The following is a 25843-nucleotide window of genomic DNA, read 5'->3' on the forward strand; positions in this document are numbered from 1 at the left end:
TACATGTCTTTCTCTGTTTGACTTATTTCGCTCAACATAATACCCTCCAGTTCCATCCACGTCGTTGCAAATGGCAAGATCTCATTCCTTTTGATGGCTGCATAATATTCCATTGTATATATATACCACATCTTCTTTATCCATTCATCTGTCGATGGACATCTTGGGTCTTTCCACAGTTTGGCTATTGTGGACATTGCTGCTATGAACATTGGGGTACATGTACCCCTTTGGGTCCCTACATTTGTATCTTTGGGGTAAATACCCAGTAGTGCAATTGCTGGATCGTATGGTAGCTCTATTTTCAACTTTTTGAGGAACCCCCATACTGTTTTCCAGAGTGGCTACACCAGCTTGCATTCCCACCAACAGTGTAGGAGGGTTCCCCTTTCTCTGCATCCCTGCCAACATCTGTCTAAAAAAATTTTTTTTTAAGTTGTATTTATTTTTTTCAGACCGTAAATATTCTTAGTTTTGCCATGCAGTCTGAGACTCAACTCTGCCATTTTAGCATGAAAGCATCTATAGACAGTATACAAACAAAGGTGTGGCTGTGTTCCAATAAAATAGCATTTACCAGGTATTTACTCTCCTAAGCCTGTGTATCTACACTCTTCCAGATTCTCTGTGAGCTCCTGACCTAGAGCAGTGCCAACAGTGAGCTCCCTGGGTGTGTGCTGGGGCATCCCATTCTCAAGAAAGGGAGAGGCAGTGGAAAGGGAGCTTCGGGCAAACTGGACCCAGCTCCTGTTGCCACATCCTGGCTGCAAAGGATCCTGGGCAGGTCATTTATTCCCTTGAGCCTTTGCTTCCTCATTGGAAAAGTGGGAAGATGAAACGTTCCCCCACAGGGTTCTGATGAGGCTTGTCTCAGGAGCTTGGAAAATGTCGGTTCCCTCATCCCTCAGCCCTGCTCTTTCTATTTCCCAAAGAGGCCATGTAGCTCAGTGGCTAAGAACAAGACGCTGGTGTCAGACAGATGGGGGGTAGCTAGTTCTGCTTCGTAGGTGTCCTCTGCATGAGCCTAGCAAGTGACTTGTCCTCCCTGAGTCTCCGTTTTCCCATCTGAAATAGCAATACACTTCCCTAATAAGGTTGAAATTGGGGGTGCATCTCTAGGTGACCCTTGAATGACATGGGTTTGAACTGCACAAATTCACTTATACACAGATTTGTTTCTAGAAATACAGTATAGCAAATGTATTTTCTTTATGGATCTCTTAATGCTTTTTCTCTAGCTTACCTTAAAAAAAAAATATTTATGTATTTGACAGAGAGAGAGCACAGACAGGGGGAGTGGCAGGCAGAGGGAGAGGGAGAAGCAGGCTCCTTGCTGAGCAGAGAGCCAACATGGGGCCCCATCCCAGGACCCTGCAATCCTGATCTGAGCAGAACGCAGACGCTTAACCGACTGAGCCACCCAGGCACCCCTCTAGCTTACCTTATTGTGAGAATAAGTATATAATACATATAGCATACAAAATATGTGTTCATCGACTTTATGTGATCAGTAAGGCTTCCTGTCAGTTACATTTTCGAGGAATCAAAAGTTACATGCGGATTTTCAACTGGGTGGGGAGTCAGTGCCCCTGCCCCACATCGTTCAAGGGTCAACTGTAGTTAAGATCATTCATGTCAAACCCCTAGCAGAGTGCTCATGGGAAGGTTCCCAGCGAATGGTATTGATGATTCTTAGGAGGCAGCATGGCTCTGGGCCTGCAAACATAGAATTCAGCCTCGGGCAGATCTGGGGTTCAAGCCTAGCTATGCCACTTGAAGCACCACCTTGGGAAATTCTATTTTCCTCTGTGTCACCATTTCTTCCATGAAGGAGGTGGACCCATTCATCTAGAACATGAGTCTATAGCCTGAATTCTAGAACTTTCTATACATGTTCTCTTACATCATGGCCAGGTAAGTGCCACACTGAGGTCCATCTCCTGGGAAGGTGGAATTCTCCCATCCCCCTGCTGTTTCCCCTCCCCCACCTCGCTCCACCCGCTTGGGCCCTGGGCCCCGTGGGCAGAAAGGACCCAGCCGTTTGTGGGGTGATGCATACCACACATTGTCTGCCCCTCCTCCTCTTACCAGACACACAGTTATTTTTAAAAATCAGATCATTGACTCTGCCTTCTTCATTAGGGATTGAACTTTTCCAGGGAGAGGGTGCTATTGGGGCTTTCAGGTAAGGGCCCGTCATGTGCTGCGTGCCCAGCAGGTACAGCCCCTATGCAGAAGACAAGGCACAAAAAATGCTTCCCGCCTTGAACAAATCACGGCCAGACAGCCTTCCGAGCAAGGCCAAGGCTGAGCTGCTCCGAGCATGGACGCAGTTCACACTGTCCTTCCTCCTTTCAGTCCGTGGCCAGCTCAGTATTTTCCAAACCGTCTAGAGGATAAACGTGTGTCTGGTTTCATTGCCGTCTGACTCAGAGGTGCCTTTTTTCCCCCCTTTTTTCTCATTTTACAAAAGTACCATGTGTTTATTGGGAGAAAAAGTAGAAAAGAGAGATAAGCAGCAAGGGGAAAAAAAAAAAAAACCCAACTTGTAAAGCTCTTAATCCCACTACCTAGAAATAACCCTGCTGACACCTTGGAGTCTGTCCTCTTGGGTTTTTAATGCATATAAATTAGGTGGCATGCATATACATTTTTTAAATGGTAATTCAGTTTACTGTTCAGCTTTTAAAAAAAAAAAAATGTGGTTCTGGTCAGGGAACAACAAGAACTGATGTGTTTCGGTATCCAGCCCTGGAAGGCAGGGCGGGGAGGGTGGGTCAGCGTGGTCCTTCGGTACCTTGCGCTGACAGGGAGGAGGCTGCACGCTTCATCACTGACTGGCTCTGGCTTGGCTCAGGGTCTCTTTCAGAAAGATCTGCCCTGGCACCAAACATAGGTCTCCTCCCAGCTCCAGTGGTCATTCACTCATTCCCGGAGCATTTCTGGAGCTCCTCCCCTGGGCCTGGCCAGCCGTGTGCTGCAGGAGCTCTGAAGACCCCCTCAAATGACCCAATCCTCTTTGGCCTGCCTTGCTTGTCTCTGGGTGGTGGCTGGGAATTCAGAAACACAAACAGCAAGCGGACAGTGAGGACAGACTTGGGCTGGCCCTGAATTTGGAGGGTCGGAAGGACAGGCTTTGAGCTGGGGTTGGGGGGTATCTCAGCTGAGCTCAGTGGATGAAGTTTTCCAGAAGTCAGGCCATCTTGAGTGGGTTCAGGTCACTCCTCTTTACCAAACCACCTTTTCCCAAGGGAGCTTCTAAAATCCTGGAAAGACGTGGTGCTTTCAGACCTGGACTCCAATCCGGAGCCTGTCACCTACTGACTGTGGGACCCCAGGCAGGTGCTGTAACCTTCCTGCACGTGAATTGCCTCATTTGTAATCCAGGACCTGCCCTCCTGGGAAGGAGGGCCTGAGAAGTGCTCAGCTCAGTGCCTCGTCCCAGGGAGGCCCATAACAGAGACCGTTGTCCCACCTCGCCTCATTTCCAAGCAGTGCCGAGTAGTGGATACTCAAACTGAACTCGGAGGCCACACACATACTCACTACGTATAACCACCTCCCTTCCCTCCTCAGCCCACCTCACACATCATAAAGCACTGCACGTTCCAAAGGTTTCCAGGAGCCTGCCTGAGATCACACAATCAGAAAGGGGCAGAATTTTATCCCAGGTGGTTCTGATTCTGAAGGGTGGTCTCCTATCCAGGCTGACTTATGGCCTCAGTCTCCCATCTGTACGATGGGAATAACCATACCCACTTTAGAGAGTTCTTTGAAGCATTGGATGAGATGATCCCGGGAAACTTTTGCCTCTATCCTGGCCCCCTGGCCAGCCTTCGGGAGGTGGTCATCATCCTAAATAAGATGATGCCTGCCCTTCTTGGAGAGATGGGACAAGGGGCATGTGGTGAGAAGTTGCCAGAAAGCAGTGCAGAGTCTTTGCCCTAAGACAGCATGATGTGGTGGGAAGGGGGCCGCTGATGTCCCCTCCTGAGATGCCAGTCTGACCACTTATTAATGGAGACACCCAGCTCTCTCCCCTTCGTCTCTACCTGACCCATGTTAATTTCTCCATCGTCCTACTTGTAACTTACAGTTGCTCTATTTGCCAGTGTCTGTTCTTCCACGAGAATGTCAGTTCCATCAGAACAAGGAAATGGCCCTTTTTGTCCTGTCACTGCACATACCTGGCCTGTAGTACTCAGTTGTTGCATAATTGGCAGGAAGGAGGGGTTTGCAGATATGAGGATTAAATGAGGGTTTCCCAGAGTGTAAGACAGGTACCGCTGGCCCCACATAGCATTAAATCACATAGGGTGAGACCGTCCTTTTCCTCTTCGATTCTACTTCCATCCTCCTGGTGACATTAAGGAGAAAGTCTCCACCCAGTGCTAGTATCTAATGCCTTCTTAGCCCTGACCTACTAAACCTCCTTTTTTAACACAAAGAGGGGGCCTCAGGATCAGATCATTTGGCAAAGGCTGCAATCCCCAGCTAGGATTTCGTTTTGTTTGACATCTTGGCTTTCATTGTACTTCCTTTTACATTTATCTGGGGCTAGAGATCCTGGCTTTCTACCTGGCAATATAGAAGGTCATGATAAAAGTTTCTTTTTAAAATATGCTTATTTTTTTTCAAGGCAGGGCATCCAAAGGAAACTACTAGCAAGTGATAAATAATGCAAGGTGGCCAGTCTGGCAAAAATCTTAAGGTGGTTCTGGAATGATTGCCATGAGATGTTATAGTCTGACCCTTAGGAGATGATAAAAGACTATGCTGCAGAGTTAGGGAGGAGCATGTCCCGGGACGTCTTTGGACAAGGTCAAGAAGAACAGGTCTCGGATGGCGGCTGGACCACACAATGTGATTGGAGGCAGAGGCCCCGCTGGGCTACCATTTCCTGGAAGTTCTTCCTGTAGCGAGCTGAAGGCTCATACTTCCCCAGCTGGCTGCCTGTGCCCATGGAGCACACCTACCCTTGTAAAGCCCAGACCACGGAGGGCAGAATGTCACCAGATGCCCAGAAGCATGAGGTCATGGTTAGGGGCATGAGTTATCACTCACTGGCACAGCCCTGTCTCCGTCCTGGAAGGGCCCAGAGCAGCCAGCCTTTGGCCTCTGCACTTAGCAAAATTGGATCCAGGCCTGGAGACAAAAATCCAGTAAGACAGGGTCTAAGCTTCCTTGTCCCTCCCCACTTCTCTGAGCTTTGCAACAATATCAAAGGCTGGAGCGGGGGTGTGCATTGGCAAAAAGTAAGCCCTGCCTTCCTGAGCAGCAAGGCTCCTGCTTTGCATCTTCCAGTGTCTGGCCGGCCACCGTCCTCTCGGACCTGAGCCTTCTGCCACCCACCCCTTACTAAATGGAACTCTGTAACTTCATTTCCTGGACGCACAGCGTTTCTCACTTGTTTTCTGGCATTTCCCCATTTTTAATAGGAAGCAAACCTGGCATTTTTTATTAGAAAGCCCCAGAGTCCCGAGGTTTAATATCTTCAGTGTTAGATTCATGAACGACTTCGAAGTTAAAAGCTTGCCTGCGGCTAGAATTTGATGGGAGCACGCAACTTGTCGCTTGACATGTGATTTATTTGCTCAAGGGAAGGCGGGGGAGGAAAGGGGCAATTAAGTGGGTTTTGAGTTTTGAGAGGTGGGGAATGCTTAGAAGTGAGTGAACAACCAAAGGGTTGTAAATCCCTTCTGACAGAATAGAGTGTTTTTAAAATAATAGCTGACTTTGAAACCAACTGCCTTGGGAACTCAAATCAGGCAGAGCTAAGGACTGTTTCCACCCAACTGTTTCTTCTATTTAGAAGATCGATACTTGAGGGGGGCAGGCCCTGGGAGGTGTTCTCTAGAGCCCAGCCATAGGGCCTTTGCTATGTTACTCAAGTGTACCAGGCTTGGTCCTACCCCAGGGCCTTTGCACTGGCTGGTCCTTCAGCCTGGAACTCTCTTCCTCCAGATTTTCACATGGCTGCCTTTCTTCATTCAGCTCTTGGCATGAAGGTCATCTCCCCTGAGGGACTTACCCTAACCATCCTAGCTAAAGAAGCCCCCAGCCCCAGCACTCTCTGTCCAATAAATCTCTTTAGTTTCCCCTTAGCACTTATGCCTCTCTGAATATCTCATCTATTTTACTTATTTATTGCCCGACGTCTCCCCTGGCCAGTCAGTCCCATGAGATTAAGGATGGGGCCTGTCTTGCACACACCTAGAACAGTATCGCCTACCCCTAGAATACTACCATGCCCACAGAGCCACACTCACTAAATGGATTGCAAACATTACTATCTCTGGGCCTCAGTCAAATGAGATTGGCCTTGAGCAGTGGTTCTCAAAGTGGGGTTCCTAGACCACCAGCATTAGCATGACCTGGAGACTTGTTAGAAATGCCAATTCTCTGGAACCCAACCCAGACCCCCAGAATCAGAATTTCTCAGGGTGGGACCAGCCATCTTTGCTGTAACAAGCTCTTCCAAGGGATTTTGATGTACCTTCCAGTTAGCCACTGGCCTCGTGCTTAAACACCTCTGAGGTCTCGGCAGGTGTAACTGCAGGAAGGGGAGCAGGTGTGGCCGGGAGACCGTAGGTGCCCAGTCTAGAACATTCCAGTTTAAGACCAGACATACCTGAAAGACACACTCCCCTCCCTCCCACCCTCCATTCATTCACACAGGCCTGGGTCCCCCTGCTTGGTGCTGAGCGATTTGGAGGAGGGAAGAGAAGTGGCTGCCCCAGGCATCTAGATTTCTCCCCAGTCACTGTTTTGGCAGAAAGTAGCCAGTTTGGACAGAGGTCCTCGATAAGCCTTCTAGGTGGTTTTATCTGGTTGCTTTCTGGCAATCCTCTTTTAGGCTGGTTTATAACAAGCATCTTACACTTGCAGTGCCATCCTGGCCAGAAGGCCCACTGTGTCACCTGGGATGTGGGGTCAAAGGTCAGAGTTGGATGAATGCATTGCCTGGGGTCAGGGCTGGAGACACCTCTCTATCAGCCTGCAGATAAAGTGGGGCATAATCCGGTCCTTGTTCCTCTTTGGAGAAACGTGATCATTTTGCAGAGAGAGATACTGAGAGGGGAAATGTGTGTGTGTGTGTGTGTGTGTGTGTGTGTGCGCGCGCTTACTGCCCCAGAACCTAGAGGGCTACTAACTACATCCTTAAGCCACTAAAACCCCTTCTCCTGACCTCCAGACTGACTGCCACCAAGGCCTGCGGGCTCATTCATCCCCATTGCCATAGTAGTGACATTATGACTACCATTTACTGAGGGCGTGTGACATGCTGGAGTCTCAGAGAAAGTTATGGAGCAAAAGATGAGGGTTAAGAGCCTAAGCTCTGGAGCCAGGCTGCCTGGGTTCAAATCCCAGCTCCACTGAACCTCTCAGAGCCTCAGTTTCCTTATCTGTAAAACATGGCTGATCCAAGACTTCAATAAATCCAAGATGCTATTAATTACAATGTGCACCATGTATTCATGGACAAAGAAGGAAATACAGTGCCAACAAAACTGTTACCTGTTCATGAATAAGACACATTCTGCTTTCGGAGATGTTGAATTTCAAGGAAATGTGCATCTTGGAATCCATGGAATACAGCAAGAATACCCACCGTGTGGGGCCCTTGTGCCTAGGCTGGCAGCTGGTACCTAGAAAGGGCTCATGCACGTTAGCTGGTGGTGTTACATGACGCCTGTTTTACAGATGAGGAAACTGAGATCAAAGTCACTTCCCAAGGCCACCCAGCAAGTAGTAAATGGTAGAGTCAGATTTGGATTCCCTTGCCTGCGTGTCTCTTAAATGGCCCCCAAATCACGTCTGGTAACTGGGCACCCATACCACAGAAGGGATGAGAGACAGATCAGGAACAGGCTGACACCATGTCTGTGTGTCTGTGAGCAGGTCCTCCGCCCCTCTGGGTCTCCGTAGCCTCATCGGCAGGAATAGGGCAATAGTGTGGACCCTGCGGGGCTGCCTTGAGGATTTGTGGAGGTGACTTAGGTCCCACACACGTGCTCAGTAAACCTTCATCCTCTCCTCCCTTCCCTTCTCCACCTCCCACCCCACAAGTGGCTTTTGGGGCACTGCTGTTAGCCACAGAAACCCCAAGCTCAGAGCAGTTGCCAAAGATACTTGGACTGACTTGCCTGGTGTATCCGAGCCTCAGCCACCCTGGACACCTGCCTGATGCCTGCTCCTACTTAGAGCTCAGCCTTCTCCCTGCACCTGCTCTCCAACTCAGCCCCCGATACACACCTGGCAGGCACAGCCAGGCCCGGAGCCCCTAATTCCTCTGCAGACAGAATTGTGACTATGTGAAGAGCTTAAAAGTGGTTACAGGGTGGGGGGGGGTGCCTGGGGGTTTCAGTCGGTTAAGCGTCTGCCTTCAGCTCAGGTCATGATCCCAGGGTCCTGGGATCGAGTCCCGCATCAGCCTGTCAGCTCAGCGGGGAGCCTGCTTTTCCTTCTGCCTCTCTGTCTCATGAATAAACAAAATCTTTAAAAAAAAAAAGTGGATGGCTGGGTATCAGTGTTGGTTTAGATTTTCTTGTAAATTTCAACATGCATATTGTTCATCCTTGCCGATTTGTTTGAAGCAAACTTTTTTAAGTGTAATATCTGGCAGTGTCCAGATCCTAAGAGCACAACCTGATGAATTTCGACTAAATTCACACTCCTATACCGCACCCCAATCAAAACAGAACATTGCCTGCCCCCTCCCCCCATACCCCTCATGCCCTCTCCAGCCTCCCCAGCCCCCAAGGGTCACCACTACATTGACTTCACAATACGGGTCAGTTTTGTCTGCTTTTGCACTTTATACATACGGAATCATTCTATGTGAGTCCTGTGTGTCTGGCTTCTTTTGTTCAACATTGTGTTTATGTTTGTTGCCGTTAGCAATAGTTTATTATTTTATAGTATAGTACAAACATACATGGTTCTATGGCGCTGTCACAATCTATCCATCTTTCTGTTGACAAACATTTGGATTAGCTCCAGTGTGGGGCTATTATGAATGGGTTGCTGTTAACATGGTAGTACATTCTGGCATATCCGTGGGTGAACATGATTATGCATGACTGTTGCGTTTATACTTAGGGGAGGAATTGCCGATCGTGGGTTATTTGTATATTTCACTTTGGTAGCCCTGCCAAGCTGTGATTGTACGACTTACATCCCCACCAGTGGGTGGTGGTTTCTCCAGCAGCCCCAGAAACCACAGGGTAGTGAGAGAAGCAAAGGTTTTAGCAGCTGCTCCTGTAGAGGAAGATGTGAGCAGAGAAAGAAGATGGGAGGGTATTTGAAACCTGCGACTTGTATGTGGTTACCCTGGGAAGGAGAGTCTGGGACCCTGGGAGCCTGTTGCAGTGATTTGCTCTGCTTTATGCAGTGGGGACGGCATTTTCTGCGCTCTGACCGGTAATGCATGTAGGTGGCTGTTCAAGAACTGAGTATCCAGGGGAGGGAATCCACCCACGGTCTCCACCATCCTCAATGTTTAAATGTCAGTATGGTTTAATTGGCTGTACAGCCCACTCCCTCCCCCTCTCCTGCAGCAGCCATAGCAAATGTACCCCCAGGAAAGCAACGACAGGGGATAGCCTCGAGTCACCGTGGCTGCCTCCTGCCAGCTCACTGGGCAACCTTGGACAGGTGAATCAGACTCCCTGGGAGTCAGCTTCCCTGAAAATCTCACCTTAAGGAAGTGAAGAAATGAATCTTAGTCAAAGATCACGGGTAGCATTTTGGACAGATATATGGGCGGATGAATGGATACATAGCTAGGTAGAGAGTAATATAATAGATGGACAAACAGATGTGATGTGTGTATAAATATATAATACGTATTTGCCAAGGGTGTGTGTGCATTTGCCATTTTATTGATCATTCACTACCTCTCCTAACAGCCAGCATTTCATGAGCACTTAATATGTGTCAGGCATGGAGAGATGCCCGTCCCTTTACACACCTGATTTCATATGGTTCTCCTTAACAATCTTGTAAGGCAGGAACTATTGACCCCATTTTACAGATAATGAAAATGAGGCTCAGAGAGGTTAACTCACCTTCCTGGGGCCACACAGCCATTAACTGACAAGCCAGGATTCTAACCCACAGAGTTTGACTAGGCCCCTGTTCTAACCCCTGTGCTACACTTTCCACCACGTGCCAGGCACCGCCCTGGGCTCCTTCTCTCATTCAGTCCTCGTACTGACTCTACAAGGTACATATTCTCTTTGATAGCTGCGGAAACTGAAGCCCAGAGGGGTTAAGTAGCCCACCCAAAGACACACAGTGAGGAACACAGCTGGGATCCAAACTGAGGTCCCTTTGCCACAGTTCCAGCTCAACCACATGATCTCAGCTATTCTAGCATGTAACAAAGGCTCGAGGATACTAAAGGAAGGACTAAGAGTCTTTTAGCAATGAAGTCCTAGATTAAAAGAAAAATTCAAGCCATTATTTTGACATGAGATGGAACATGAACTTTCCTGATACCATCCTTTCCTCTTTTAGCCAACACCGGATACCGTGAGGCAGACATGGTGCTAGGGGCTGGGAATGCAGTGGTGAATCTAGAATTCATTCATTCACTCATTCATTCCATGACCATGTACTGAGGGCCTGCTGCGTGCGTGCCAGGAACTGAGTGCACTGCGGGAGGGACAGATGGCTGGGCATGTAGGCAACTAAACGGGGAGGTGTGACCATCACTGCATTACCGTCCTTTGTCATCTTGTCATTTATCTTACACCACTGGTCCTCGAAATGAACTCAATGAGGCTGAAAATGGTTTGAAAAGCCCTCTATCTCGACAGGCATCTGGTTTGGGGGGAGGGGTATTGATGTTGACACGCCATGGTCTGAAGGCTTGAATGCATCTTTGGCCGATGGTACTTGGTGGACGTGAGCCACCACTTCGCTGGTGTTTTTATCGCTGTCCCTCAGCTGCTTCGGGTGAGCGGGAGCAGCTGGGACAAGTGGCTGGCAGAGTGCTGTCTGAGTGGTGTCTGAGAACCCCAGAAGCTGTTGGTTTACGCGCAGCTTTCCTTCTGTGCAATCTGGGACAGACGGAACGTGGCAAGCCTGCCTCTGGCCTGGGTTAGATTCTGTAGGTATCCTGCGATGCCGGGGTGGGGGTGTCGGTGATAGAACGTGCCCCACCCCCCGATCTGCATCCCAGAACCAGATCTGAGGTCCGGTTACAGGCTCATTATCTGATAGGCAAACTAGAGGCACCTGCAGTCTTACTTGTCACATCTAACAACCATTGTGGGTCACTCTCCTCTGAACAACTGCTGATCATTTATTTTGCCTTTCGCTTTCCAGCCTGTGTAAGGGACGGACGCTCTATTCTGTGGTGAGGGATGCCAAAATCGTCTTGGATGTCAACAAAACGAGGCAGATTGCTCAAGAAATTGTGAAGGTACCACAGGGTCTGGGGCTTCCTCCTGAGATGCATGGTCTGGCTTCAGACCAACAGTCTGGATTTAAAAAAAAAAAAAAAAAAAAATTAGACTTGATCTGAAAAATAGCAGGCTGTAGGTGAGGAAGGGCTTTGCCCGGATACCACCATGAGGGTTGGTCTCCCGATGTTTGGCTGCCATCTGGTGCCCCAGCATCGTGATAATTGGGCCTGTTGTGGGGACCCGGATAAGTTTGTGTGGCTAGAATCCCTTACCCCGCCGATGCTTGAATTCCCATGAGTGCAGCCATCTCTTTCCGCAGCTGCTGGGGAAACATCCAATTGTTGCAAGTTGTTTGGGATTGAAACAAACTGGAACATCCTGTGTTTTCTGGCAGGTGCCTCATTAGTCAGTTGACTGGGGCTTTTAGTTGCCACTGGAAGTGTCAGGACTGAGCTGTTAGAAGAGATAAAATGTGACTGCTCATAAAGGGGAAAAACCAAAAATCTAGAGACTCACCCTTGAGGGAGACCTCCACTAGACTCCTCCGTGGTCTTGATCATTGGCTCATGATCCGTCCCTTGAGGAGTGCAGTGCATTCTGCACTGATACGGGTTAAGTGGACATAAAACAAATCTCCTGCAGAGGAGTTATTTTTTAAAGAGGAAGTGTGGGGACGTGGTGGATGGAATTCCTTTCTCCGGGGACCTCCTCTCCGTTTTTGTCTTCAATTTTTCTTTCCCCACCAGGGACATCTTTCTTTGTCTCTTCTTCAAGAAGCAGAAGTGCTAGGTGGGAACAGTTTGGCGGGGCTATGAGGGTGGTGGCGGATGTGTGTCTTGGGGACCCTGCCTGTTTCCACTTGCCATGACTTCTTTCACCCCACCTCTGAGCGCCTGCGTTGGGGTCCCGAGAACTTCAGCTATTTGAGGCGCTCTTGTTGGAAAGACAAGGAGGGTGAACCCAAGCCAAGTAGCAGCAGCGAGCACTCAGGTGTTCCTTGAAAATTCCCATTTCCTTGCTTCCTACAGGGCATGGGCTACCTCCACGCAAAGGGGATCCTTCACAAGGACCTCAAGTCAAAGAATGTCTTCTATGACAACGGCAAAGTGGTGATCACAGACTTCGGGCTCTTCAGCATTTCCGGGGTGCTGCAGGCCGGCAGGTGAGCGGTGGTGGAAGGGCCCCACGGAGTTCTTGGCCGATGACAGTCAGGGGTGAGAAGTCACCCAAATGGCATCAGTGACGGAGACTGGGGGCCTGAGGTCGCTTAGCTGGGCGGCTAGGCTGTTGCTGTTGCCAGCTCAAGCCGTGATTCCCCGGGGGCCTGTCTTGCAAGTGGTGCTTTTAGGAGCATGGGCGTTATTGGGCACAGAGCATCCCCAAATCCTGAAAGCCCTTGCCCTCGAATTTAACTGGAAGATCCTCCCTTTGCCCTGAGTACCCACCTGGCAGTTGGAAGCACCCCAGAGTCCTTGCTCAAAGTTGTCTTATGAATTGATCCATTTTAGTGCAGCAAGGGTACTAAGGGATTTAAAGTCAGACCCACGTGTGCCCCGCCCCCCCGGCTCTGCCACTTAATCACTGTGACATTAGTTATACTCCTGGAACTTCCCTGCACTTCAGTTTCCATGTCTACAAGAAAAATGACGGTGTGATCATGCCTACCTCACAGGATCCTTGTGTGGCTGAAATAACACAATCAAGTGTCAAAAGCAGTGCCGGGAGCGCAGGGAACACTCACAGAGTAGCTGCTGCTGAGTTGTTGTAATTACTATAAATTTGCATATACCTCCCCTAGTGTCACCCAGGAGAATCATTAACCATCCTTAAGTAATTAACTCTCAGGAGCCACTCACCCAAGGGCAAGCTGCCTTGAGGTGATGGTGAGAAACAACTTGATTCCAAATAAACAGCCCATGATTCAGGAGGTCTGCCCTCTGTGACTTTTAATTTGGAGTGTGGGCGCGCGAGCACACACAGGCCCACGCGTGCGTGAACACACACACGCACGCACACACACTTAAAAACCCCGTGGTTTTCTCTACTCGCGCCTTTTATAACCTGTGCGTGCCTCCTCCGGATGGCAGCCCCACACTCTCCTTTTACTTGTTTCAGCTGCTTTGAGGTACTGATCTCTTTGAGGTCCACCCCAGGGCCCCCCCCACAGGTGAATTTTGTTCATGCTATATAATGCCTTGAAGAGCATCCAAAAATCAGCAACACTTGATCTAGCCGCTTTCTGTGTGATCTAGAAACAGAAAGCGTAACAGAAGCGGAAGTGTCTCTTCAGGTTTTACTCCGCCCAAAAAGATTCAGTGCGGTCTCCAAAACTATAGCACCTAAGATGAGAGAAGAAGTAGGTAAATGAACAAGGAGATCAGTGGATAGGTAGGTGGAGAGAGTCCCTCGAGTCGGACCCAACAAGCCAGGAGGGCTGAACCGTGTTCCTTCCTCCCTGTCTCCCCAGGAGCACTTACAAGTGGGTTTGCTGGGAGGATTTGCATGCGCACACACATCCCCACATCCATTCATCCATCACCCCAGGCTAAGGGGCAGAGGAAGCAGTGGGTAACATCACTATGAACTCAAGTATCTGCCTCCAGACAAAAAAAGGCCCAGCAGATGCTTTCCGTGAACCTGCTTCAAGGCTCTTAAAAAAAAAATCCGATTCCTCCCACCCAGAGGCATGTCCTTGCCAGTGGATTGTCCTGCAGGTGGAGGAAAAGGGGGCAGGACCTCTGATTTTCTCCCTTTTGGTTCTCAGTTTTCGAAAGCCCCAGGGTAAAGAGGAAGAAAGGAAATGGAATGACGTGAGCATCCTTTCCTTCACCTCATTCACAGAGGCCCAGTGTCAACCGGAGAAGCAAGTTCAAGTCAAGGGCAAGGTGGCTGCTGGCCTTTGTCCAGCCGTCCCTCCGCAACCCCACCCCTGCCCAGCCTGGTCGTCAACACAAACCCCAGGCAGTGTCAGGAAAGGCCAGGGAACCCTCAGCGACCTCTCCCAGAAGAAATCCACATTTCTTGGCTGCCCACGAGTCCCGATTGGGGGTCTTCTGTGGTGGTTGAATGTTCTCTGTTGCAGTTGTATGTCAGACTTAGTTTTCCTGTAGGGTTTCAGTTTGCTCCCTAAGGGTGCCATTTCTCCAGGAATTGCTGTAAAATTGTGGATGGGAGTCTCTGGGGTCACTTGTTACATCCGCAGCTTTGGGCAGGTCACTTAAGTGTTTTGAAGCTCTGTGTCCTCATCCACAGAGCAGGGATCTTACCCATCCTATGGTGGGTTTGTTGGGATGAAGTGCGATGGATAACCTGATGCACGGTAGGCACTCAGTAGGGGCTACTTGATGTCCCGCCCCCCCGTTAGAGCCTGGGGCATTCACAATGCTGGGTTCCCAACAGGGGGAGATCTGCCGGGCCTGGGCAGGGGTGGGGGTTACCCAGTGAAGTGAGCGTGTCCTGAACATCCAGACAGACCCTGGGGCTTCCCCGAGCCCGTCCCCAGCTTTGCCAGCATACAGCTGTTCTGCCATCCTCGAGAAAAGGTGTCATTTTCCATGCCAGCGCTATAGTGCTAGCCACCCACAGGCTGGTATTAATCATAATAATAACCTTAATGAAGATGATTTGAGTTTGTCACCAGTGGGCCCATCGCCATGGGAATGGGACATCCCGGAGTGTCTGGGCCAGGCCTGGCATCCAGCCCCCTCCCGGGCGTGTGCCCCCTCCCACCCTGGGCTGATGGCTAGGGAGTGGCCAGCACCCCTCCTCCTGGCCCAGCCTGCAGTTGCAAACCTGCACTCAGCCAGCAAGTCCAGAATAGGCAGCAGGGGCGGTCAGAAAGCAATCAGAACTGGGGTGCTCTCCCTTTCGGCAGCAGCACCCCATCTCACCTCACCCCCAGTGGCCCGGTTGTGCCCGGAGAGTGTTGGCTGGCTCAGGCCATGGCCCTTCCTTCTTATGTGATGTTCTTACTTTGAGCTGTGGTCTCACTCCATCTCTGAGTCCTCAAGATGTAAACATATCCGTAGGTAATAATTCTAATAATCCTATGGCCCTGGCAGCTGACACAGCCCTGCACCAGGGTTGTGTGAGATTAATGTGCCCATTGTGCAGATGGGCAAGTGGAGACTCAGGTCTGCTCAAGGTCACATGGCTAGTAAGCAGCAGATAGGTCTTTACGTTCCTGCAGGCATCCCCAGTTCTGGAAGCAAGAACTCACTGGGCCCTGCCAGCTCAAGGGCTTGCCAATGGATTTGGGTCTGCTGTGTAGCAAGTCCTGTGTTGCTGATGCCGAAAGACTGAAATTTGGACCATTTCCTTGTTTTCTGTATAAAGGAGAACCGCTGGGACTCTCCCGCCCCCTCCCCAGGGATATTTGTGATGTCTGGAGACTTTTTTAGTTGTCACAACAGGGGAGAGGGTCAGACTGGTATCCAGTGAGGAGAGACCAGGGATGCTGCTAAATGTCCTACACTACACAGAACAGGCCCCCACCACAAAGAATTATCCAGCCCCAAAACTCCTGGGACCTCTCCTTTCAGGGTTCTCCCCTACTCCCGCCGTGTGGTCCACAAGATAACTTTAGGGATGACGTGAATAAGCATTTTTCATCTTAATTTTAATGTGTACTAAAAAAGTCTTAGCTCCCATGTATGGTCATGGTAAGAAGTAAATGAAAAACCTCATTTGTGGTAAATAATAGTCGAGAGCAGCACTGTCCAATGGCCCCCAGCCACATGAGGCTATGTAATTTTAACTTTGATTAAAATTAAATAAAATTTAAAGTTCAATTCTTCAGCTGCACTAGCTGGATTTCAAGTGCCCAATGGCCATGACGGCTCGTGGCTGCCATATTGGATAGCAAAGACGGAGAACATTTCCATCACCATGGAAAGTTCTATGGGATAGTGCCACTCTAGAAGTGTTCAGATAGGGCAAGAATCATTGTCACGGGATATGAATGAGTGCAGTTCAAGGAGCAGCACATTACACCTGACATAGCTCCAGAAGCCACCCTAGGAGAACTGTAGAATCCAGCCAGCCCCTGGTCTCCACATTCTGGAGGCTCTGGGCCATCACGATCTCACTCCTGATGGTTGGAGATATCCATCCCCATCCCCCATCACTGCCCCCTCTCTCTGTAGTAACTGGCCCTTCCCTGGGAGTCTTGAATCAGTGGAAACCTTGGAGGAAGTCTGCTCAGATTTCAGTCCCAAATGGAAAGCTCTGTACTTATGAAAGTCTTACCATGTGAAGATAAATACAGATAAAATTTTATCTAAAGTGAGTTCCCTCTTATCTTTGACACATTCCCCTGTTTAAATTTTTTCATATAATGCTTATCACCATCTGTATTTTTCCTGTTTATTTAATTCATTTGTCGTCACCTTCCCCTACCAAAGCACAGGCTCCAGGAGGGCAGAGACCTTGCTCGTCTCCTTCACTGCTTTGTTCCTGGTGCCGAAAACAGAGAGCTTAGGCATAGCACGTTCTCCAAAAATACAGTGAATCCTCATTATTCATGGATTCCATATTTGCAAATTTGCCTACTCACTTAGATCTATTTGCACCCCCAAATCAATATGGCCCCTTCGCAGTCATTCACGGGCATGCACAGGGTGGTGAAAATTTGAATCACCTGATGTATGTGTTCCCAGCTGAGGTCAGATAAGGGGATACTCTGCGTTCTTGTTTGAGCTCTCATACAGAGATGACCAGGGGACAGAGATGGGAGGGGGCCATGCGGTGCAGGAAGCCCTGGGCCCCGGGGCCAGTGGGACAGAGTTTTGCAACTCTGGCACGTGGTTGTGGGGCCGCCTCAGACACATCACTCAACACTCCTGAGCCTTGTTTTCTCTTCCGTAAAATAATGAAAACAGAATGTACTAGGATGAGTTGTTTTTAGGTTTTAGGTTATAATCGATGTGAGGTGTGTGCGTGAATACCTATTTCCTCTAGGAGCAATGATTCCGTATTTGCTAATTCACTCTTTGCGGAGACTTTATACAACGTAACTGCCATGAATACCAAGACTCCGCTGTATTGGCTGAATGAATATGCAGGAGGGGGTGCCTCAGAGGCAGAGGGACCTGATGATGGTTTGGGTGTTGAGTGTCTCCCTCCCAGATCAGTCTTCCCTGTCCCTTTCACTGGGGCTCGGCCTCAAGGACAAGGGCAGGGCATGCCCAGGGTGGGAGATGCGAGAAAGCCAGCGGAGGTGGTCCAGAGACTTGGGGTCAGTGCTGGGGGACTAGTCCTCCCTGGGCTGTGAGGTGGGGCTCCCTCTGTGTTTTGCTTCTCCAGGCGGGAGGACAAGCTACGCATCCAGAATGGCTGGCTCTGCCACCTGGCACCAGAGATCATCCGCCAGCTGTCTCCCGACACAGAAGAGGACAAACTCCCCTTCTCCAAGCACTCGGACGTCTTTGCGCTCGGGTAGGTGGCCCACGCTGGCCGTGGAGAGCCCCAGCCCAGACAGGGGGACATTGCCCAAGCCTTCCTTCTCTCCTTTTGGAAGAGATGGGGCACCTATCTGCTGGGGCCTAGGTGGTCAGGTTTCTGGGTGAGATTGGGGGTATCCAAGTGGGGTGTAGTAGAAAGAGTGACCCTAGCAAACCTTCATGCCAGGTTTCTAACTGGTTATGTGACTGTGGCGAGTTACTTGGCCCATTCATTCATTCGCTGAAGCAATACCTATCTATGGAACACCTACCGTTAACGGATTATCCAAACTTGAGGGCTTAAAGCAACATTTATGATCTCAAGTTTCTGTAGTCAGGAATTTGGGTGGGGGTGGCTTAGCTGAATGGTTCTGAGTTGGTTCAGGATCTCTCATGAGGTTGTGGTCAAGATGTGGGCCGGAGCTGCAGTCTCATCTGGAGGCTTGATGGGCTGAGGATCCACTTCCAGGGGGGCCCCCTCACATGGCTGTTGGCAGGAGACCTCAGCTCCTTGTCATGTGGGCATTTCCATAGGCTGCTTGAGTGACCTCACAACACGGTGGCTAGAACCACCTTGCCTTTATGAGCTGGTCTCAGAAATTATGTATCCTCACTTCTGCCACATTCTGTGTGTTAGAAACAAGTCACCCAATCAAGGAGAGGTGAATGAAGCTCTACGTTTTGCAGGAAGGAATATCAAAAAATTTGTAGACCGATTTTTAAGCCACCAAAGGCCCCTACTCTATCTTTTCTAGTAGAAGACCAACAGGGAAATAGTCCATTTTAGCAGAGTATGATAAATACTATGCTGAGGATAAACATAAGACTGGGCTAATAAAGGAGAACCTAAATCTAGCCTGGGAGATCGGAGAGGGCTTCCCAGAGGAGGTGACTCCTGAGCCTAAGTTAGAGGTTGACTATAAGTGGGCGAGATGAGGGTAGGGTGAGGTGTCTAGATAGAAGGAACGGGTGGAGAGGCCTAGGGTAACAGAAAACAGATTGCCCACAATGGAGGAACATGTGGGGAGTGGGAGGGGGAGGGAGCTGAGAGATGGAGAATCAGGAAAAAATGAGCTGGGGTGGTGATAGGAGAGACTAGATAGGGAATCCGAGTGACTCCTACAGGGACTAAGAGGCTGAATTAAGGAGTTTTTACTTCATCTTCACAGCACTGGGGAGCCATTGATGGTTATTAAGCAGGGGAGTGATGTAATCATACTTTGAGTTTTAGAACAATCACTCTGCTGTGCAGAGAATGGAAAGGATAAGGATGAGATTGGGAAGTTGGGTGACCGATCCAGGGGGAGATGGTGGCATTCTCCATCAAATCAGTGCTAGTGGGTTTGGACCCTAGAAATGGACATAAGCATTTGGGGGTGGATGGGATGGGGTTTGATGATGGGTTGAGTGCGGGTGGTGCCCAGATACCTACCTTAAGCAACTGGGTGGAGACTAGTGTCATTCACCAAGGCAGAGACACCAGAGGGTCCGCCTGGGCTATGCTGAGAAGGCAAAGAGAGCGCATTTGGACACAGTGAGTCTGGGCTACCTTGGAGATGGCCAATGGAACCAACCAGAAAGCAACTGTATCTACACAGCTAGAGTTTGGGAAAGAAGAGTTTAGGGCTTCTCAGCAAAGAGAGAGAAAGTGCATCATGAGACAGAACGGGATGTCTTTGCAAGTATAGAGAAGGATAGAAGGTGCAGGATGCAGCCCCAAGGTGCAGGATGAGGGCTCCAAGAGGGTGCATCTGGGAAGGCTTCTAAGTTCCCATTCCTCAAATAGCCATGCTAATCCTCACCTTACCATGTCCACTGGAGCTGTTGCAAAGATTGGTGGTTACAAACAGAGACAACACTGGGGAAGCTGTTTGGGAAAGTTGCAACCCTGCAGATGTGTGCAATTCGACTTAGCACCACCAAGAGATGTTAGAGAGAGTGTCTTCCATGGAAAAGTACCCCTACTATGTCTTCTCTGTAAATCTCAAGAAGGGGGGGATGGGGGGACATTTGCTGGCCCATCAGGATTCTCGACGTCTATCACTTGGACCCTTTTAGACGTTGTCATTTGCCCTGATTAGTGTATGCCCAAAACTTTATCTAGTTACTGTTACCTGAAACCAAACTGCAATAATTAAGTTGGTATATTTTAGTATAAATTTAGCAAAAGAAAAAAGAATAATTAACAAATGTACCAAAGTAAGTAATTGGTTTTCCACTGGAGTTTTAATCTTTAGCAATTTATTTTTTTCTTCGTGTGTTTCTCTTGGAAGTTGGGTTTGAAAGGAAGTTTTAACGAGGCTTTTATTCCTGACACTGCTGAATTCCAAGGGACCTGGCGCTCTTGGTTTCCTGCCAATTAGGTGCATCTTGTTGCTTGGGGACATCATGCTCAGGCATGATTTAGAACAAAACTGGACTTTTAAAAGCATATTGAGCACCGTGTTAAGGTTTTTGTGGGTGCCGTCTCCTGGAATTTTCACAGGCACCCAAATGACGGGAGGGAATAGGCTTGGGCAGCTCAGCGACTTGCCTTATGGTAATCAGGGGTGGATCTGGGAGTCACACTTGGGACATCCCAACTCCAGAGTTGGAGGGTTTAGCCACAGGGACCTCAGAGTCATTTCACCACGAAAAGCCCTATTTCCCTCAACCGTAAATAAAAGGTAATAAACCCAGCGAGGCGCTCTGAGGATCGAGCGAGAAAACACCTGTAAGACACCTGCGCCCAAGCTCCTGCTAGGCTCCCTTGCCCCTCTCCCATGAGCCCTTGCCTGCAGTCTGTCTGTGCCTCCTAACCCAGGCCCCAACCATCAGCTGCCGGGTTGCGCCCCGCCCCCCCCCCAAATCCTTCACTTACAATTACAAAGGACTCTGGAATAGGATCGAGTGTAGGTTTCTTGTAGTATAATGGCCAGTGGTGCGATTCTGTAGTCAGATCAACCGGATTCAGCTTCCACCTGCACCTCTTATCTGCTGTGTGACCCTGGGTAAGATACATAAGCTTCCTGAGCCTCAGATTCCTCTTCTGAAAAATGGGGATGACGATCATGCCTCCTGTTTGAAAATGTAGGTCTTATTTTTATTCGGGTCTGATGATGGCAATAATGCAGGAAGCAACTGTCATTGGAAAGATGGTTTGTTGTTCATGGTTTTCAAAAGGAGGGGGCACATCAGGCCACACGGGGAAAGCACCAGGGTCAGGAGGCAGAGGGGGCAGGAGGAAAATGCAGGCAAGAGGCTTTAATGTGGTTTACTGGGGGAGGAACCGGTGAAGCAGGGTAAAAAGGCTAAGGTTGCCTAGTTTGACTAATTTAGTGGGCTCTGGGGTGTGGGGGTATCCTGAGTAGGGTGGGGAATATTGGTCCCAGTGGAAGCCTAATGGAGGTGGGGGTGGGGCTTTGGATTGGTTAGTCTGCCTATGAAAGGCACACTGGCAAGAGAGTCATTTACTATCTCTAGGAATAAGCTGGCCCTGGGGAGAAGGGCAGCCCCTCCAAGGTCAGGGAGGCCTTCAGATGTGAAATCGTCAAAATAAGAAGGCATGTTTCTTACACCTCCCCTGTAATCATAATAAATGCAAAGGGCTTAGAATAGGGTCTAGCACGGAGTAAAAACTCAGTGTTAACTGATTATTACGATGGCAACAGTCATCATCTAGCACCTTACTGTGACAACTTCCCGATCATCTAGCTCCACACCCCAACACCTGAGCGTCACCCCTCCGAGCCCCAGAGGGATGAGGGTAGGGGAGAGAATATGCTGAGAAGTGGGACCCTAGAAATAGCTGGTTTGACAGAGTCCTCTGATCAGTAAAGATAACAGAGCGCTTCATGTTCTTTAAAGCAAATTTGCATAAATTAGATTAGAGGAAAGATCATTTCCTGAGTTGGGGAATTTGTTCCCAGTGAGCTGAGACCTATTCCCGTGGTACAGCTCAGCAATTCCCTAGCATCCTGTGAGCACCCCATGGATCCGCCAAGGCCCTCGCTGCCACCCACACCCCCCAGCATTTTTTCCCCACTATTCCATGGGATGCCTTATATTTAGAAAACAAAACTATTTTAAAAAAATCCTATGCGATCACCCAGAGTTAGCCATTGTTAACATTTTGCTGTTTCTCTTTATTCTCCTGCCGATACATATATAATTTTTTTAAGAGTAGTTATTACCTTATATACAGTCTTTTGTCCTGGTTTTTTCACTTAAAATTAGATATTAAACATTTTTTCATGTCAGCAAAATTTCATTGAGATGTTTCAATAATAATATCATATTCCATTTTGTTTTATGGATTTACCATGATACATGCAACCTATTCCTTTCATTGAACAGTTGTGTCATTTCTCCTTTTTTGGATATTATATATAATGCTGTAGAGAATATCCTTGTAAGTGATTTTTGTATCTCTAAGTATTTCCTTACAGTGGTTTCCTAGAATTACAAGTCCAGGGTCAGAAATCCTAGCCACATTCTATTACACTTTCAGGTTCTAGGTTTTGATTCATTTTATTTTATTTTATTTTTAAAGACTTTATTTATTTGCGAGAGAGAGAATGAGAGACAGAGAGCATGAGAGGGAGGAGGGTCAGAGGGAGAAGCAGACTCCCCGCCGAGCAGGGAGCCCGATGCGGGACTCGATCCCGGGACTCCAGGATCATGACCTGAGCCGAAGGCAGTCGCTTAACCAACTGAGCCACCCAGGCGCCCAGTTTTGACTCATTTTAATTCAGGCACCAGGGAAGGTATCCTTGGGCAATCATGACTTCTAAGACATCAAGAAAGCTTTAGGTGCATCCCAGCTAGCAAAACACCAGCCCTGTGAGGAAGAAACTAGAAAGTAGAGGGGTTAGCCAGCAGCCTGGCTGGGTGGGTGTGTGTCGGTGAGGGGAGACAGGGTCGTGAGTGATGTATCATATCAACAACCCCTTTAACAACATCTGCCAACAGCACAATTTGGTATGAACTCCACGCCAGGGAGTGGCCTTTCAAGACGCAACCAGCAGAGGCAATAATCTGGCAAATGGGCACAGGCATGAAACCCAACCTCAGCCAGATCGGCATGGGAAAAGAAATCTCGGTAAGTCCTGGGACAGTGCCAGCTCTGGGGGACAAGGAGAGAGGTAGACACAGTTCAGGGCCGCCTTTTTCCTGTGTGTTAAGGTTACAGATGCTTCCCCAGAGGGTGGCACAAAAGCCTGTCCACAGCCTTGTCAGATCGTGATTTGGAGCTTAAGAGGTGAAGTTTCTGAACTCTGCCTGCAATTCAGGTTCCCGCCTCAAGGGTGCAGTAGCACTTGGCCAGACTTTCCCTGGCAGTGGTTTGCTGTGTGAAGTAGAAACAGTGAATCCCTCTTTTTCTGTTACTTTTAAAAGATATTCATTAAAATATTACCATACTATGATTCTAATTTTATTTGCTTCTACATAAAAATTTTTAAGTCATGATCCAGCTCAGAACAAGATATACACAAAGAGAGAAGCCTGAGTATAAATTAATAATCACCCTCTAAAAAACAGCAGGAAGAATGCTGTCTTTTGATCAGAAGACAGATAAGTCAGGGAAGGAGTAATTATCTGGCATGTTTTTAAGGATTACCCGTATCTAGGTTTCCTTTCTCAGGTGAGGTGATTATTAAAAGTAACTTCCCACTCTTTGACTTTGAAGAGCATTTAAAGTTTGGGGATGTGGATAGAGACCTCAGGATTCACTTTTCTCCCTCCCTTTGAGAAAAAAATGGCCAAGAAACTCCTTGGGGAGCATTACTGATCTCAGTGTATCCTAGACCTTCTAGAACGGGACCTACCTAGTTTGCTGTATGGGCTCATGAGTTGGATGAGTGGAAGGATGGATAGATGGATGGAAAGAAAGACAGAAAGATGATAGATGATGGATAGATAGATAAGGATGAATGCATGAATTGGGATGGATGGATGGATGGATGGATAGATGGATGATGGGGGAATATACAAGTGGGGCAAATGGGTAGACAAATGGACAGACCCAATGAGATGCCAAAGGGTATCAAGGCATCACCATTTACATTAAATCATCACATGCTGGCTTCTTTTAGGACATTCTTCTCTTTTGCTGGGCCTTTGAACAAGAAGAAAGACCTACCTTCACTAAGCTCATGGACATGCTGGAGAAACTGCCAAAGCGGAACCGCCGCCTGTCTCACCCCGGACATTTCTGGAAGTCTGCAGAGTAGGTGTTCTTCTTTAGTATCTCTCCCCACAGCCTTTGTCCTCTGGCCTTTGCCACCTCTTTGCTCCCCTCCCCCACGCCTCTGCCAGCCATCTCCTTTCCATGCACCCACCTCCCTCCCCCGGCCACCAGCCTTCCCTACCGGGTTCCTGTTCAGGGTTCCTGTTCAGGGGAGTCTATAGAGTCTGCCGTCCAGGGCCTGGGCCCTGTTGCTACCATGACCACCTCCTTGCCTATCTCTTCCTGATGAAGGTTGATGCCCCAGTGAGTCTGATCATCAGATGCAAGGTGCTGCCCTGAACCCACCAAGCCTCTGTGTCTGCTACTCCAGGAGGCCTGGCTTGCAGGAAATCTACCCCCCAGGGCCAGCAACCTCTCCCCATGGCATCTCACAGCTTTCTCTGTCACATGAAGACAAGGGCAGGGAAGGTTCTCAGCTCCTCCTGGCCATAAGTGTCTCTCTGGCTTCCTCATTGGAGGCTCTGTGCCCCTCCCCCTTCCATTCCAGAAAAACACAGCCCTGTGCTCAAGCCCACACACGGAGGCAGACTTGGGTGTACACACACACACACACACAGAGTTACATGGCACACCAGAGTACACCAGACCCAGGAGGCCCTCAGCTACCCCTCCCCCCACCATTTGAGCTTGCTGAGCCTGGAGGATAGGATCTCTCCTTCCCCCAGGGGATCAGCCTTTCCTTAGACAATTGAAAAGAGCACAGACCTCCCGTGCAGACAAACAGGGATCGGAACCTCCACTCCATCACTTCGTAGCTGTGTGGCCTTGGGCAGGTTACTTGGCGTCTCTGAGCGGCAGTGTCAGCCTCCAAAGAATGAGGGTGGTAGACGGCTCCAACAGGAATGTGGGGAGGATACCGTCAGGTCGGGCGCTGGGGCGGCTGGGACAGTGTTCCCCCCGTAGCAGGCATTCCGTATACTTGAGCAGAGGACCAGCTGCATTCTGCTGGCCTTCCAGGACTGGGAATGGCTTGAATGTGAAAACGGAGGGAGACTCTAACAAGCGAGGACTCTCTCCAGCTTACCGAGTGCAGGCAAGTTGGCCAATGAGTGTCAGAGCTCTGGGTGGGGTCCCAGGAGTGCCCAGTGTTACAAACCCCAGGTGTCATTTGGGCCATCACCCAGTGGCATCTGCTTTCCTGGGCGTCAGGGAGGAGAGCGCAGGAGTTAACTGAACAGAGGGGCTTAAATCTCCCCGGTTGGAGGGAGAGCAGGGGCCTTCTTTTCTATTTTTTTCTGTGCAGTTGGGCTGAGAAACAGGGAACTAGAGACCCTGAGGGCTGGCAGGATGGGATTTTAGGGTCAGTGAAATTTTCTACTCATTCACTTCTTTACTCCGTCTGTGTGTATTGAGTACCTTCTCTGTGTCGGAGTCTGTTCTAGGAGTGCAAATACAAGGGTGAATAAAGTCAATCAGCTCCTCGACCTCATAGGGCTTACCTTCTAGAGCAGGTACAATAGGCAGGTAAATGTGTCTTAAAAGGATCATCATTTCAGGTGAAGTGTTGAAAAGACAATAAAACAAGTTTGCGATAGTGACGACTGGGGGCTTTGGGTAGAAGGGACGGGTCAGGGAATGCCCCTTGGAGGAGGTCATGTTAAGACAAAGCCCTTGGGAGGAAGCCAGGCCCCCACGTGGGAAATCCGAGCCCTCCAGGTGGGAGCGAGCATACAGAGGTGGCAGAACAGATAGGAAGTGGGTACGACCAGGCCATGGGGGGTAGGAGGGAGAGGAATAAGAGGTGAGGTCTCAGGGGTGGC

The 25843-nt window shown here is 49.2% G+C and overlaps 1 protein-coding gene across 1 annotated transcript in view; it reads left to right on the forward strand.

Annotated features, from left to right (window-relative positions):
- KSR2 (kinase suppressor of ras 2) overlaps positions 1 to 24066 on the forward strand; it is a 364696-nt gene extending 340630 nt beyond the window's left edge. The window contains exons 16-20 of the mRNA XM_081802115.1: positions 11335 to 11431; positions 12443 to 12576; positions 17718 to 17849; positions 22805 to 22934; positions 23929 to 24066. Of these exons, the coding sequence (XP_081658241.1) occupies positions 11335 to 11431; positions 12443 to 12576; positions 17718 to 17849; positions 22805 to 22934; positions 23929 to 24066 (631 nt within the window). The remainder of the gene's footprint in view (positions 1 to 11334; positions 11432 to 12442; positions 12577 to 17717; positions 17850 to 22804; positions 22935 to 23928) is intronic.
- The last annotated feature ends 1777 nt before the right edge of the window (positions 24067 to 25843 follow it).

The sequence above is a fragment of the Leptonychotes weddellii genome, chromosome 13 (genome assembly GCF_054177405.1).
Source record: "Leptonychotes weddellii isolate Sample4059 chromosome 13, ASM5417740v2, whole genome shotgun sequence".
In the NCBI taxonomy this organism is placed as follows: domain Eukaryota; kingdom Metazoa; phylum Chordata; class Mammalia; order Carnivora; family Phocidae; genus Leptonychotes; species Leptonychotes weddellii.